This window comes from Crotalus tigris, unplaced genomic scaffold (assembly GCF_016545835.1).
Source record: "Crotalus tigris isolate CLP2741 ecotype Arizona unplaced genomic scaffold, ASM1654583v1 scf7180000017614.5298720, whole genome shotgun sequence".
Lineage (NCBI taxonomy): Eukaryota > Metazoa > Chordata > Lepidosauria > Squamata > Viperidae > Crotalus > Crotalus tigris.
In genome coordinates, this window is record NW_024096513.1 from 705,315 (window position 1) to 721,098 (window position 15,784).

At 35.6% G+C, this 15,784-nt stretch overlaps 1 protein-coding gene across 1 annotated transcript; it reads right to left on the reverse strand.

Moving 5' to 3' along the window:
• Positions 1–4,350: 4,350 nt before the first annotated feature.
• LOC120300603 (vomeronasal type-2 receptor 26-like) lies at positions 4,351–12,763 on the reverse strand. The gene is made up of 6 exons (XM_039326841.1): positions 12,705–12,763; positions 9,851–10,142; positions 7,690–8,541; positions 6,501–6,728; positions 5,884–6,010; positions 4,351–5,249 (listed from the first exon to the last, which is right to left on the reverse strand). Exons 1-6 carry the CDS (start codon positions 12,761–12,763, stop codon positions 4,351–4,353), a joined length of 2,457 nt encoding a protein of 818 aa, XP_039182775.1.
• Positions 12,764–15,784: the final 3,021 nt, after the last annotated feature.

Below are 15,784 nucleotides of genomic sequence, written 5' to 3' on the forward strand. Positions count from 1 at the left end.
TCTGAAACACTCAATAATTAGTACAGAATTAAAATATACAAATGTACTATAACAATATAAAAATAGTAGCTTATTTCAAGCTACCACTTTATGTTCTATCCACTTCACACAAAACTGAATATGAATAGATAATGTAGACCTTTTAAAAAATACTTTAATCTCACTAAATGTTCCTCAAAAGACTTCTTGCAGCATAGTTTCGTACATTTTACAAGAAAGACTTTAACATAATATAAAGCAAATTATTTCTTCTCCAACCTCCAAATAGATTTCAAAGGCAAAATAACTTAGATAACATACAAAAAGTGGCATTTATGTTCAAACAGCTTTTATGTATCTACGTTTTGGAGGATCTGATTCAGATTAGAAACTACATGGGAAGAAAAAAGAACCCTTACAGTGGTAAACCATAACCTTTTAAAGACGGATGCTCCTTAAATTTAATTTCAGAAAAGAAGTAAATAATTTGAGACACCATCCCACCAATGATGAGGTCTCCAGGCTGGTACCAGTCATGTGGAACAAGGAAAGCATGACTTGCAGGGCAGCTCAGAGTAACTATTTTGTTCAACAGGAATACCAGAAGGAGTAACTTCATGACTCTCTGCAAATGGAGAAAATGTCTGGGTCTATCATTCAAAGTGAACTTCTGACAGAGAAGACAGAAGGAAGCAAATTTGTGGAAGTGAAGCTCAGACAATCAGCATTACCTCTTCCTGCCACCCTGTGACTCTCGAACTTTTTACGTGGATTGTTTCTTCCTTCCTACTGGAGGGATTTCAGTAATTCATAAGAGACATAATTACCACTGAACTATAGGCAACCTGGCAATTTCCTTGATATAGCTGATCAATATCTTTCTTTTAGATAACATAATACATGACAGAGACGAAACCTGCTTTGAAAACATCTGGAGAAATAGAATTGGACAATTAGTAGGTTAAGATTTGATTTTGTATTTTGTATTTTTATATTATTCTGTACATACATGCAGCCTGGATTTGTAAATAATATTTTCCTTTGTACATAATATTAGGTCACACTAATTGTCCAATTCTATTTCTCCAGATGTCAGCTCTTTTTCTGAGAAAATCTCCAACCACCTACACCATTCAGAATAACTTATTTACCTTATTTTGAGGATAACTTAGAAAGATTTGTCCCCAAAAAACTCTGCAAGGGTTGAAAAAACCAAATGATCAACAATCACAAATATTTTAAATAGTATGTTTCATTTAGAGTGACTCAAACTCTTCAACCACTTCATTTTTCCCCTAAGATGAAAATGCAGATGTATAAATGTTATATCATTCCCTCATTTCAATCATATGTCTCTCAAGTGGTTTATAATTTCCAGACGAAACTAGGGAAAGAAGAGTTAGATATGTTGCCTTATAAAGCTGGAGCTTCTACACTTTTCAATTGCAGAAAACAATGCATATATTTGATATGATCAGGAATTATATGGGCCTGAGACAGGCATTATCCAATGTACTAGGCCAGGGGTAGGCAACCTTGGCTCTTTTATGACTCGTGGACTTCAACTCCCATAATTCCTGAGCCAGCTTCTGGGAGTTGAAGTCCAGGTGTCATAAAAGAGCCAAGGTTGACTACCCCTGTACTAGGCAATCTCTAAAGCATTCAGTTCATCTTTCTAAGATCTTCTTTGAAATCCTTGTCCATCGATTTAATTTTGCATATTAGAACATGATCAATTACTGCACTGCTGTGACCAAAAAATAGGATGTCAGTGGTAGAATCAAGCCAAGTATACGTAGATTTGTAGTTATTTCTAGCATGTTTGAGGAAACTAATCATGTATCCTGGTCAAGAGAGCAAAATTTCAGGAATAGTAACTTCCCACCTGGTTCCCTACATAAGGTGTATTTTCTGAATAGCTAAGTGTCAATGAAATTTGGGAGAAACTCCCAGAAAAGATTGGAAACTTTTTCTCTGACCCCTATTCTTTTCAAAAGCTATGATTGTGGAATCAAATTGTAACTTGCCTAAGCACTTTACAGTGATTGAGGAATTTGCCTAGAGATGTGGATCAGTCCAACAGAAGGCTATGAAAATCTAACTTTTCCTATAGGGATTAGGGGTATATTGTGGAAGGAAGGAAGGAGGAGAGAAAGATAGAAAGAATGAAAGAAAGAAAAAAGGAAGAAAGGAAGAAAGAAAGAAAGAAAGAAAGAAAGAAAGAAAGAAAGAAAGAAAGAAAGAAAGAAAGAAAGAAAGAAAGAAAGAAAGAAAGAAAGATGGACTTTATCTGTATTCTTCTAATGGATATAAAATGTCTACTGAGCCTTGATTTCTAAAAGCTACTTCATACAATAAAATAAAATCAGAATAGAACTGAACTACTTATCACCTGGTGACACTCCCAAATATTATTGTGATGGAGACTTAACATTGACAGATTTGGCTTGTACTTCTGAGCAAAAACAGGAAATTGATTCTGACTGGGCATTTCTGTTCCCTCTGATAAAAATTAAAAGTCTCACAAGGTTGAAATATACCACTTATGAATTCAAGGTAGATATTTATTTGATGGAGTGGATAAAGGAGAAAAAAAGCAATGTAGCTTAGCATCTGTTTCTAATTTCCCTCTTCAGCTCATCAGCTTAATGGTATAAACCAAGGTTCTGTTTTACTGTATGAGAAATGCAAACAGATAGATGATTACATATGGAAAAGTTTTCTTCTTGGGGGCAGCAAAGTACAAGTACAAAATAAGACTAAAGAATGATATTAATATAAATAAATAACAGAAGTCCTCTTGCACAATTGTAACCTTTGCTGCATCCATTCATTCCTTTTTGGTTCAATTTGGCTGGAGTTTAATTTTGTTTGCCTACTATTTCTCCCACATTCTCTTTTTCCTAGCAGTCCCCGAATTCAAATTTTCAATTGCTTTTCATTTCAACTATATATGTAAGGTGGGAGAACTTTATCAAATAGAAGTGAAACACTTTATGGAGAGAGTGGTAGAGGGAACATTTTGGTGGGCTTTAATAACCATTAAGAGGATAAACTGGTTACAGCACTGAAGAACAGTTACAGAGACCATTAGTAGTACTTCCTGAGATATTTGTAAATCTTTTCTTTGAAATCTTTGTCACTCAGTTTAATTTTGTATATTACAACAGAGGGCATTTTTCTTCTGCTGTGAAAAAAAATAAGGAAGTCACTAATACATTGAAGGTATGGATTCACAGAGATGTATTTAATTCTGGAATGTTTGAAGAAGCCAGTCATGTATCATATGCAACAGGGCAAAAAGTCAAGAAGAGTATGCTTTCATCTGCTTCCCTACATTACATATAAGGGAAGGAAAAAAGAGGAAGGAAGCCATGTTCTGTGACTCCTACTCTTCTCACATGGTATCTTTGTGGACTCAAAAGGTCACCTTTTAAGCACTTTTTAATTTAAGATAGTGAGTATTCAGTATTTTCCTACAGGAATTAGGACAGTGGAAAATGTAGTAGGATATCAGCTGTCACAGAAGAAGGAAGGGAGGGAGGGAGGGAAAGACGTAGGGAGGAAGGAAGGAAGGAAGGAAAGAAGGAAGGAAGGAAGGAAGGAAGGAAGGAAGGAAGGAAGGAAAGAACAAGGGAGGGAGGGAGGAGGGAGGGAGGGAGGGAGGGAGGGAGGAAGGAAGGAAGATGGCTTTTATCTAGATTCTCCTAATGAATACGAAGTCACCACTGAATTTCGCTTTCTAGTGAGTTGCTTTCAGAATTTCCGAGAAGATTCCATCCCCCATTTGCACTCTCATACAGGTGGCCCCAAGAGCTCTCAGGGAGAATGCTAAGACCAGATGACTACAAATAAATCTGATCCTTCCAACCGTCCCCCCATCCTTTTAAAACTACCACCCCCTTAGCCCCCTCCATCCTGCCAAAACCAATGAACCTTCTTGGATGAGAGGTTTTGTTTAAAATGGTTTTGTTTATCTCACATTTAAAGGTTATAGGGTAGAATAGAATAACAGAGTTGAAAGGGACCAAGAAGCAAGGATACATTTCATTTCATTTTATTAAATTTCTCATATTATTAATATCTGATAACTGACTGAGTGGAAATAGATTTATGGATAGAGAGTGAATGGTTATGACCCAGCAAGAAAGCCTTTTTAAAAAAATGGAGTATATAGGATTCACAAATTCAATAAATTTTATATTTGAAAGAACCCTAAAAAATCCAAAACTGATATGTTATGATACTGTGTTAAATATATATTCTTAAAACTACAGTATTATTATAAATTTATATATGTTTCCTATAGAGAGTACTCTATTTATTCCTTTTTTCAGAAATTTCTCTCAGCCAGAAAAACCACATGATGTACTAATTTCTCTTTGTGAGTTGCTCCCTGAGATTTAGCTGAGGCCTGAAAACAATGATGTAGCATTTTGGCAAAAATATGCATCCTAGTAATGCAGCGCTGGAGGACAAGATGGAGAAGACCTCCACAGCTACCATGGCTTTTCCTTTTGTACTCAGATAGGCTGGAAAGAAGGAGATCCACACACTGCAAAAGGCCAACATGCTGAAGGTGATGAACTTAGCTTCATTAAAGCTGTCAGGTAATTTACGGGCAAGAAAAGCCACAATAAAGCTGGCAATGGCCAAGACACCCATGTAGCCCAACACACAATAAAAGAAGAAAGCTGACCCCTCATTGCATTGTAAAATTATTTCTTGGGACTCTGAGTGCATGTCTAACTCAGGAAATGGGGGTGATATTGACAACCAAAGCATACAAATACATATTTGAAAGAGAGAACAGGAAAAGACAGTAGAAAAGGCCAATCTTTTCCCCATCCATCTTCTCATCTGAGATCCTGGTTTAGTGGCCATGAAAGCCACAACCACTGTGATGGTTTTGGCCAGTACACTAGAAATGGCCATTGAGAAGGTGATTCCAAAAGCTGATTGTCGGAGGAGGCAGGTCACTTGGCCAGGATGGCTGAGAAAGAACAAAGAGGAGAGAAAACAGAGCAGAAGAGAGAAAAGCAGGGTGTACGTGAGGGACCGGTTGTTGGCTTTGACAATGGCAGTATCTCTGTGTTTAATAAAAGTCTTAAGTATCCACATTGTGAGGAAGAAGAAAGAAAGAGCAGTTGAAGCTAAACCAATGCCTAGGCTTTCTTCAATAGTTAGAAAGACCACCGGTTTCACAATGCATTCTTTCTTCTCCTTATTTGGATACTGATCTTCTGAACATTCAAAACAGTCATCCATATCTGAAAAAAAAAGTCAAGGAATTTGTCATCTATGCATTCCCTATTTTTGAATTTTATTTCTATGTAAACACAGCTTTATTTCAATTGTATCATTTAAGATTGGCATGAAATAAAGAACAATGGGAAGGGCAATTATTCTTTGAAATGCAGTCTTTCTAACATTTTCAAATCTTCTAACATTTTCAAATTTACTACAATATAGACAATCGGCATAAATTCCAATGATGTGTTCATGTGGGTTTTCTGGTAAGAAGAAAGGAGAAACCATGATATTAAATGCTCATCCTAAGTTAATAGAAAAAAAAATATTTTGTTTACTGAGTCTGAGACAGAAGAACAACTAATGCAAATAAAATTGAAAATGCAACAAAAATATAAATTTAATTAAATAAATTAATAGATATAGATCATGTCATCATATAAACTCTGTGGTTCAATACATATATAGTTTGTATCTGTATAGGAAACATGACCTGCAGGAATCTCAAAGGGAGATGAATTGTGATCCATATGTAAAGAAATGAATATTCACTTTGAAGTTCTCATAAAACTACTAATTATATGCATCCTAAAGTAATTTGCTACAGTTTACTTAAGAATATCTAACAAAAGCTTGCTAGAATGTCTAACCTACCCATTTGATTTGAAATCTTCCCTTCGGGACATCGAACACAGTCATAGCAACAGAATTTCTTTTCTTCATCTCCTTTCTTCCAAAATCCAGGGGAACAATGGTCATTACACCGAGAAAGTGGAAGAACCTCGTGATAAATATAAAAGGTTTTGAAAAGGAAGATCTTTAAAATAGTTTCCATTTTTTTTTTCCTTTATGGAGGCAAATAATCTTTTACTACCCAAAGGCTTCCGAATTTTATTAACCTAGATTTATACTGCGCATTAAAAAAATGTTGAAATTACAAGGATGTATAAAGGGTCCTGCATGAAAAGGAGGAGAGCAAGTCAATAAATTGGCATGAAGGCAATATTATGGAAATGAAACAATTCTTGTAATTTCAAATGGAATTGTAACCCACACATAAATTTGTAAACTTGGTTTTTAAATCATAATTCCTGTTTATCAATTTGGTAAATAAACATTTGTATGGAACATACTATTATTTTTCCTTTCAACAACAGAAATCAGATTTGGAAAGTGACTATCTTCAGTATGGTTCAACACATAAAGATCAACAGATCATAATGGATCAAGATGCAATTTGTGCAGGCTTTTACACAGTCATGACTACCTACCTGGTTAAATCCAGGGTGCCAAACGATTGTGCTCCTCTCAATGATGAATTCCTTTCCTTCTGGAGCATTGGACTTTAACTTTCCAACTTTAACTCTCTGAAAAGATCTGTTCGGAAAAGTGATCATGTTGACAATGTCAAAACCACCTTGACCTTCTCTTTTGTCCTTAAAGAAGATGTTTTCTCCAGCTGAGTTATTAAAAGAAATCCCTTGAAGAAACTTGTGGACCTGTTTCAAGAAGGATAAGAAAATGGGAGTCCAAAAGAAAACAATGGATTAGGGATAAAAGGATTAAAACTGAAAATGAAAAAATGTCTTCCTAACTTGAAATATAAAGAAGAAAATCTCAACCCACAATGAATGTATGAGGTATGGAAATCAGTTTTGTTGTATTAGTCAATGATGACAAGTACTTTCAAGCACTAAGCTCAAAAATTTTCCTGGTAGTTTACTTTAAATCTAAAAACTAGCATCACTTCAGGAAAACAGTGCACGTCTACTGATAAAATACAATTGTCATAGTCTCTAAATACACAGTCTCACAACCCTGTTGACTAAACTGCAAAATACTAATAAGAAAAATGAAATATCCACATTTAATTTATGGTTTGTTTTAAGGATTATGATTTTAGAGTTAGAAGCAAGAAAAAATACATGAGGGTGATTTTTAGAAAGAATATTTTAAATTGATTAAGAATACTTGTTGGATTAATAGGTATATTTTGACGAAAATTAGGTATTGGAATTGAAAAAAATGTTGATTTTTTTAGATTGGGATGGTTTTAATAATTAATGGAATGTTTTAATTTAGTTAGATGATCTTTTTTTGTAAATTTCTTGACAGTTAGAACAATCAACCAGTGGAACAACCTGCCTCCAGAAGCGGTGAATGCTCCAACACTGGAAGTTTTTAAGAAGAGACTGGACAGCCATTTGTCTGAAATGGTGTAGAGTTTCCTGCCTGAGCAGGGATTTGGATTCAATGACCTCCAAGATCCCTTCCAACTTTATTATTATTATATTATTATTTTCATCCCCTTGTATTGTGAAACTTAGAATCACCTCTTATACCACGAGCTTTCTACTGATATGTGAGTATAGTCTAGGGAACACCAGCCATAATCAATTGTAGATAAGAATGACTATTCACTAAAGTAAAAGATGGGTAAAGCATCTTTTGAGATATTACCTGCCAAGGCTGAAAGTCTGGAAATTCAAACCTTAGAATCTCTTTTTGTTGGGATCTTGATCTCACTGCCTCATGTAAAGAATATGCCACTGCATAGACCGCATTGTAGATACTGTAACTTTGGCCAATCATCTGCAACTCAAACACAGGTGCAGGCAGATTCTCCAATTTCTCTTCTCCACTACAATTCATATCATCCGATAAGGAAACATCTTTATTTGAAAATGAACAGTCAAACAATTGCTCCCAAATATCTTGAAAAAATCCATTTTCATAGGTTGAAGATTTGGTGACTTGAAGAAATTCTTTGAAGCCTTGAACTTCTCTTGAGTGCACTGTAAAAGAAAGGGCCCCGTGGAACAACTGGAGATCCATACCTCTTTGAAATGCTGTCAGTATGAAATCAATTGGGTCCATCAGGATCCAAACCTTTCTCAATGGTATGTTGTCTTTATCCTCTAGATCACATAGAAACACAACCATTCTGAGCCACAAAATTGTGAATGATTTTCCATAGACAAGGAAAGCATTTGCTTTCTGATCTATCAGCTTATTACAAATCATTGGGTATCTTTCAAGTAATTTGGACATGTTTTCCAAGTTTACTAGTTGTGGAATTTTTTGTGAGAAAGCTAAGCAAATGCCATTCTGGGAAAGCAGTGACTGCAGTTTCTGAAAGAAATGTTCTCCTTTGTTCGTATCAAGAGTGAAGGCTCCAATCCATATCCATCCAAACTGCAGAAGAAGTTGTATAACTCCAGTATATTGATGGTCCTCATTTGGGACCATGCAATAAAGTGAAGATAACTTAGTACTCCAGAATTCTTCTTGGGTAAAAGAGCCATAAGTCAACTAAACTAAAAAAAGGAGAGCCATTATTCATGAGAATCTAGGGGGAAACATGAACATTTCTCTGACTAGACATAGATTATGGAAGATGAACAGTATAAGCAATATGGTCTCAGCATGAAATATTTCCTCATCTGTGGACTGGATTATGAAGCAAAATTACCATCCCGATATAGCGTTCCAGAATGTTCATCCTCATGAACACCTGGAATATGGCTAATAGAATATGGCTAATAGAGCTTGCCTTCAAAATATGTGGGTGCTTCATCACTGAAGGCTTTCAAAAAGACACTGGACATCATTTATCTGCAATGGTATAGGGCAGTGGTTCTCAACCTTTTTAATGCCGCGACCCCCAACCGGTCGTAAGTCGAGGACTACTCAACTGTTGCAGCACCATTTGCAGAATGGGACTTTTGGTGGGCTCAGCAGGGCAGAGACAGCCTGGACAATTCCTATTGGCTTTTGAAAGAGAGTCTATTGTATTGGCTTTCAAAAGCCAATAGAATAAAAGGGAATAGCACAGCTAAGGAAAAGGGGGAAAAAATGGCTGACTGCGTTGTTTGGCGACCCCCGTGAAATGGTCATTCGACCCCAAATGGGGTCCCGACCCACAGGTTGAGAACCACTGGTATAGGGTATCCTGTGAGAACAGGGAGTTAGACTAGAAGACCTTCAAGATCCATTCCAACTATATTATTCCATGATCTATGTTCCTTAGAAGTAGATTTATTGAATAAAATACTGAAATGTGAAAGACTACCCATGAGATACTGCAGAAATGGAAAAGGTCAAGTGTGTTCTCCTTTATTGCTTTTTATATATGCAGATCCCCAAAAGGACCCTAGAGCAGCAATCATCAAACAATTCTAGAAAAAAACATTTAGTTTTCTACTAAACTATTATTATCAGAGCCCAATAAAGACATAGCACATCTATCACCAGGTGATGGTCAAAACACAATAGTTGCCCCCTTAAATAAGTTTAATGTTGTTTCTGTAAGCACTGATGATATTATCACATTAAGGTAATGAATCATCTGCAAGAAAACAAACAAGCTCAGAGAGCACCAAGGACCCCCCATAACTTATGTTTTCCATTTTAATTTTCCAGTCTATGATTATGATAAAAGATTTTGATTTTTTAACATTGCATTAGCTTGGGCCAGTGCACTGCATTGTGGAATCAAATTACAGAAGGGTAGCAAAGTGGGATTCACTGAAGTCTGGCAGAAAGGCATGGTGAACATCTAATATATAACTTTCATTAGAAAAGAAGGCAAAGTTTCTCTCACATCCCTTTGCTAAAATACCTGTGGAATTTTGTAGACATTTACAGTATCTGCCATATAAGATGATGTATCCGAACCTAATCCTCCTATGATGGCTATGAGATGCTTCCGGCCATCACATTTGTAGTTAGGGACAAATTCCTGGGATTTGAAAAGCAGGTCCAGAGTGGTGCGATAGGTCATCCTTGGATTGTGGTAACTATCATAGATGTGGAACCCAAGAGTGAGGTTAGGTAAGATTTGCAGGTCCTCATTGATCTCCTTCACAGCAAAGGCCAAGGCAAGAATGTGCTGGTAGAACTTAGTTATTACCCTGCAAATAGGTTAAATACTCCCATTAGAAAAAAAATATATAATTCTTGTAAGGTGGTAACATTTCTATATGAACAAGAAGAATTTTTCTCTCTTACTGAGGTAGATAGATGTCAGGTTTTCTGAAACACTCAATAATTAGTACAGAATTAAAATATACAAATGTACTATAACAATATAAAAATAGTAGCTTTTTTCAAGCTACCACTTTATGTTCTATCCACTTCACACAAAACTGAATATGAATAGATAATGTAGACCTTTTAAAAAATACTTTAATCTCACTAAATGTTCCTCAAAAGACTTCTTGCAGCATAGTTTCATACATTTTACAAGAAAGACTTTAACATAATATAAAGGAAATTATTTCTTCTCCAGCCTCCAAATAGATTTCAAAGGCAAAATAACTTAGATAACATACAAAAAGTGGCATTTATGTTCAAACAGCTTTTATGTATCTACGTTTTGGAGGATCTGATTCAGATTAGAAACTACATGGGAAGAAAAAAGAACCCTTACAGTGGTAAACCATAACCTTTTAAAGACGGATGCTCCTTAAATTTAATTTCAGAAAAGAAGTAAATAATTTGAGACACCATCCCACCAATGATGAGGTCTCCAGGCTGGTACCAGTCATGTGGAACAAGGAAAGCATGACTTGCAGAGCAGCTCAGAGTAACTATTTTGTTCAACAGGAATACCAGAAGGAGTAACTTCATGACTCTCTGCAAATGGAGAAAATGTCTGGGTCTATCATTCAAAGTGAACTTCTGACAGAGAAGACAGAAGGAAGCAAATTTGTGGAAGTGAAGCTCAGACAATCAGCAGTACCTCTTCCTGCCACCTGTGGCTCTTGAACTTTTTACGTGGATTGTTTCTTCCTTCCTACTGGAGGGATTTCAGTAATTCATAAGAGAGATAATTACCACTGAACTATAGACAACCTGGCAATTTCCTTGATATAGCTGATCAATATCTTTCTTTTAGATAACATAATACATGACATAGATGAAAGCTGTTTTGAAAACATCTGGAGAAATAGAATTGGACAATTAGTAGGTTAAGACTTGATTTTGCATTTTTTTTTTCAAATTTTATTTATAATACAATTAAAAACAAACAAACATTGGATTTGACATGACATTCCAGTATATACATTCTTATCAGTTTATTCCACTTTGTACAATGAATTTTTCATCTCTACATCTAAGTTTTATATTTTTATATTATTCTGTACATACATGCAGCCTGGATTTGTAAATAATATTTTCCTTTGTACATAATATTAGGTCACACTAATTGTCCAATGCTATTTCTCCAGATGTTAGCTCTTTTTCTGGCAAAATCTCCAACTACCTACACCATTCAGAATAACTTATTTACCTTATTTTCAGGATATCTTAGAAAGATTTGTCCCAAAAAATCTCTGCAAGGATTGAAAAAAACAAATGATCAACAATCACAAATGTTTTAAATAGCATGTTTCATTTAGAGTGACTCAAACTCTTCAACCACTTCATTTTTTCCCTTAGATGAAAATGCAGAGGTATAAATGTTATATCATTCCCTCATTTCAATCATATGTCTCTCAAGTGGTTCATAGTTTCAAGATGAAACTAGGGAAAGAAGAGTTAGATATGTTGCCTTATAAAGCTGGAGTTTCTACATTTTTCAATTGCAGAAAAAAATGCATATCTTTGATATGATCAGGAATTATATGGGCCTGGGACAGGCATTATCCAATGTACTAGGCAATCGCTAAAGCATTCAGTTCATCTTTGTAAGATCTTCTTTGAAATCCTTGTCCCTCGATTTAATTTTGAATATTAGAACATGATCAATTACTGTACTTCGGTGACCAAAAAATGGGATGTCAGTGGTAGAATCAAGCCAAGTATACGTAGATTTGTAGTTATTTCTAGGATGTTTGAGGAAACTTGCCATGTATCCTGGGCAAGAGAGCAAAATTTCAGGAATAGTAACTTCCCACCTGGTTCCCTACATAAGGTTTATTTTCTGAATAGCTAAGTGTCAAAGAAATTTGGGAGAAACTCCCAGAAAAGATTGGAAACTTTTTCGCTAACCCCTATTCTTTTCACAAGGTATGATTGTGGAATCAAATTGTAACTTGCCTAAGCACATTACAGTGATTGAGGAATTTGCCTAGAGATGTGGATCCGTCCAACAGAAGGCTATGAAAATCTAACTTTTCCTATAGGGATTAGGGGTATATTGTGGAAGAAAGAAAGGAAGGAAGGAAGGAAGGAAGGAAGGAAGGAAGGAAGGAAGGAAGGAAGGAAGGAAGGAAGGAAGGAAGGAAGGAAGGAAGGAAGGAAGGAAGGAACAGAAGTAGGAGAGAAAGAAAGAAAGAAAGAAAGAAAGAAAGAAAGAAAGAAAGAAAGAAAGAAAGAAAGGATTTTATCTGTATTCTTCTAATGAATATAAAATGTCTACTGAGCCTTGATTTCTAAAACCTACTATATACAATAAAATAAAATCAGAATAGAGCTGAACTACTTATCAGCTGCTGACACTCCCAAATATTATTGTGCTGGAGACTTACATTGACAGATTTGGCTTGTACTTCTGAGCAAAAACAGGAAATTGATTCTGACTGGGCATTTCTGTTCCCTCAGATAAAAACTGAAAGTCTCACAAGGTTGAAATATACCACTTATGAATTCAAGGTAGGTATTTATTTGATGGAGTGGATAAAGGAGGAAAAAAGCAATGTAGCTTAGCATCTGTTTCTAATTTCCCTCTTCAGCTCATCAGCTTAATGGTATAAACCAGGGTTCTGTTTTACTGTATGAGAAATGCAAACGGATAGATGATTACATTTGGAAAAGTTTTCTTCTTGGGGGCAGCAAAGTACAAGTACAAAATAAGACTAAACAACGATATTAATATAAATAAATAACAGAAGTCTTCTTGCACAATTGCAACCTTTGCTGCATCCATTCATTCCTTTTTGGTTCAATTTGGCTGGAGTTTAATTTTGTTTGCCTACTATTTCTCCCCATTCTCTTTTTCCTAGCAGTCCCCGAATTCAAATTTTCAATTGCTTTTCATTTCAACTATATATGTAAGTTGGGAGAACTTTATCAAATAGAAGTCAAACACTTTATGGAGACAGTGGTAGAGGGAACATTTTGGTGGGCTTTAATAACCATTAAGAGGTTAAACTGGTTACAGCACTGAGGAACAGTTACAGAGACCATTAGTAGTACTTCCTGAGATATTTGTAAATCTTTTCTTTGAAATCTTTGTCACTCAGTTTAATTTTGTATATTACAACAGAGGGCATTTTTGTTCTGCTGTGAAAAAATAAGGAAGTCAGTAGTACATTCAAGGTATGGTTTCATAGAGATGTATTTAATTCTGAAATGTTTGAAGAAGCTAGTCATGTATTATGTGCAACAGGGCAAAAAGTCAAGAAGAGTACGCTTTCATCTGCTTCCCTACATTACATATAAGGGAAGGAAAAAAGAGGAAGGAAGCCATGTTCTGTGACTCCTACTCTTCTCACATGGTATCTTTGTGGACTGAAAAGGTCACCTTTCAAGCACTTTTTAATTTAAGGTAGTGAGTATTCAGTATTTTCCTACAGGAATTAGGACAGTGGAAAGTGTAGTAGGATATCAGCTGTCACAGAAGAAGGAAGGGAGGAAGGGAGAGAAAGAGGGATGAAGGAAGAAAGGAAGGAAGGAAGGAAGGAAGGAAGGAAGGAAGGAAGGAAGGAAGGAAGGAAGGAAGGAAGGAAGGAGGGAGGGAGGGAGGGAGGGAGGGAGGGAGGAAGATGGCTTTTATCTAGATTCTCCTAATGAATACAAAGTCACACTGAATTTCTAGTAGTTCCTTTCAGCATTTCCGAGAAGATTCCACCACCATTTTCACTCTGATACAGGTGGCCCCAAGAGCTCTCAGGGAGAATGCTAAGACCAGATGACTGAAAATAAATCTGATCCTTCCAACCCTCCCCCCCCATCCTGTTAAAACTACCACCCCCTTAGCCCTCTCCATCCTGCCAAAACCAATGAAGCTTCTTGGATGAGAGGTTTTGTTTAAAATGGATTTGTTTATTTCACATTTAAAGGTGATAGGATAGAATAGAATAACAGAGTTGATAGGGACCATGGAGGTATTCTAGTGCTACCCCCTGATCAGAAAGGAAACCCTATACCATTTCAGACAAATGGTTGTCCAGTGTCTTCTTAAAAACTTCCAGTGTTGGAGCATTCACAACTTCTGGAGGAAAGTTGTTCCACTGATTAATTATTCTGTCAGGAAATTTCTCTTTAATTCAAGGTTGCTTCTCTCTTTGATTAGTTTCCACCTAATCCTTCTTATCCTGCCCTCAAGTCCTTTGGAGAATAGCCTGACTCCCTCTTCTTTGCAGCAACCCCATCCAGTTGTCTTTTGAAAAAGGACCTTTTTTTATTGAAAATTTTTAAAATTTTACAAAAACAAAACAATTTTCCCCCAAACCTCCCCAACCCTCCCATTCCCTCCCCCAACCTTCCCAGAGCTGAATATAGGCTTAATTAAAGTTTCTTCAAAAAATCTTAGAAAAAATATAAACCATAAATAAATCTAAATAGATTACTTAAGAAAATTGTAAGATAATTAACAATAGTGTGTATATGAAAAACATAAATACAAAAAATAAATGTTTAGAAAAAAAAAGAATAAAGAAAAGGAAAAAAGAAGAAAGATAAAAATATTAAATTTTAAATATAAGTTATTAAAAAACTAAATAATATTTTTTATATCCAACTTATGTTGTATAAAATCTATCCATTTTTTTCCATACCGCAACATACTTCTCTTGCTATTGATCCTTCAAGAAAGCCGAAATCTTTGCCATTTCCGCCAAATAAGAAACTTTGAGAAACCACTCTTGCAAAGTAGGCAAAGATTCCTTCTTCCAACATTGCCCTACTAACAACCTTGCAGCTGTAATTAAATTTAACATCAATGTAATCTCTTTGGTATCACAATCAGTAACAATACCTAACAAAAACAATTGTGGGGTAAATTTTACCCTCCTTCTAAAAATTCTTTGAATATTCCACCATATCTTAACCCAAAAGGCTTTTATATTTTTACACGACCACCAGATATGATAGTAAGTAGCATCCAAACATCCACATCTCCAACATTTAGGCTGTAAGTCAGGATACATACGAGACATTTTTTGTGGATCAAGGTGCCATCTGTAAAACATTTTATAAAAGTTCTCCCTTAAGTTCTGGGCTTGTGTAAATTTGACATTCCTCACCCAAATAGTTTCCCAGGTATCTAATAGAACTGGTTCACCAAAGTTTTGTGCCCATTTAATCATACATTCTTTAACTAATTCCACTTCTGAATCCAATTCTACTAACACCCCATAAATTCTCTTAATGTGAGTTCGTCTTTGATCTTTTACTTGTTTGAAAAAGTTTTCATCTTCTCTAAGCAAACCCACGTTACGATCTATCTTCCATCTATCCACTATTTGTCTATACTGAAACCATGAGTATATAATATTTTCTTGTGCTAAATCTTCCAAAGATTTTAACTGCCAATTTTTACCATCCCATCTAAGTAATTGTGCATAAGAAACACTATCCATCTTAACTCCTCTCCTTATCCCTTCTA

Bases quoted from the DNA above. Each gene is read 5' to 3' on its own strand.
- LOC120300603 (XM_039326841.1), bottom strand. From the start codon at position 12,763: ATGCCCAGTCAGAATCAATTTCCTGTTTTTGCTCAGAAGTACAAGCCA. The intron at 10,143-12,704 runs GTAAGTCTCCAG...ACCTATTTGCAG, and splicing joins TACAAGCCAAATCTGTCAAT to GGTAATAACTAAGTTCTACC. The intron at 8,542-9,850 runs GTATTTTAGCAA...TTTTTAGTTTAG, and splicing joins ATGTCTACAAAATTCCACAG to TTGACTTATGGCTCTTTTAC.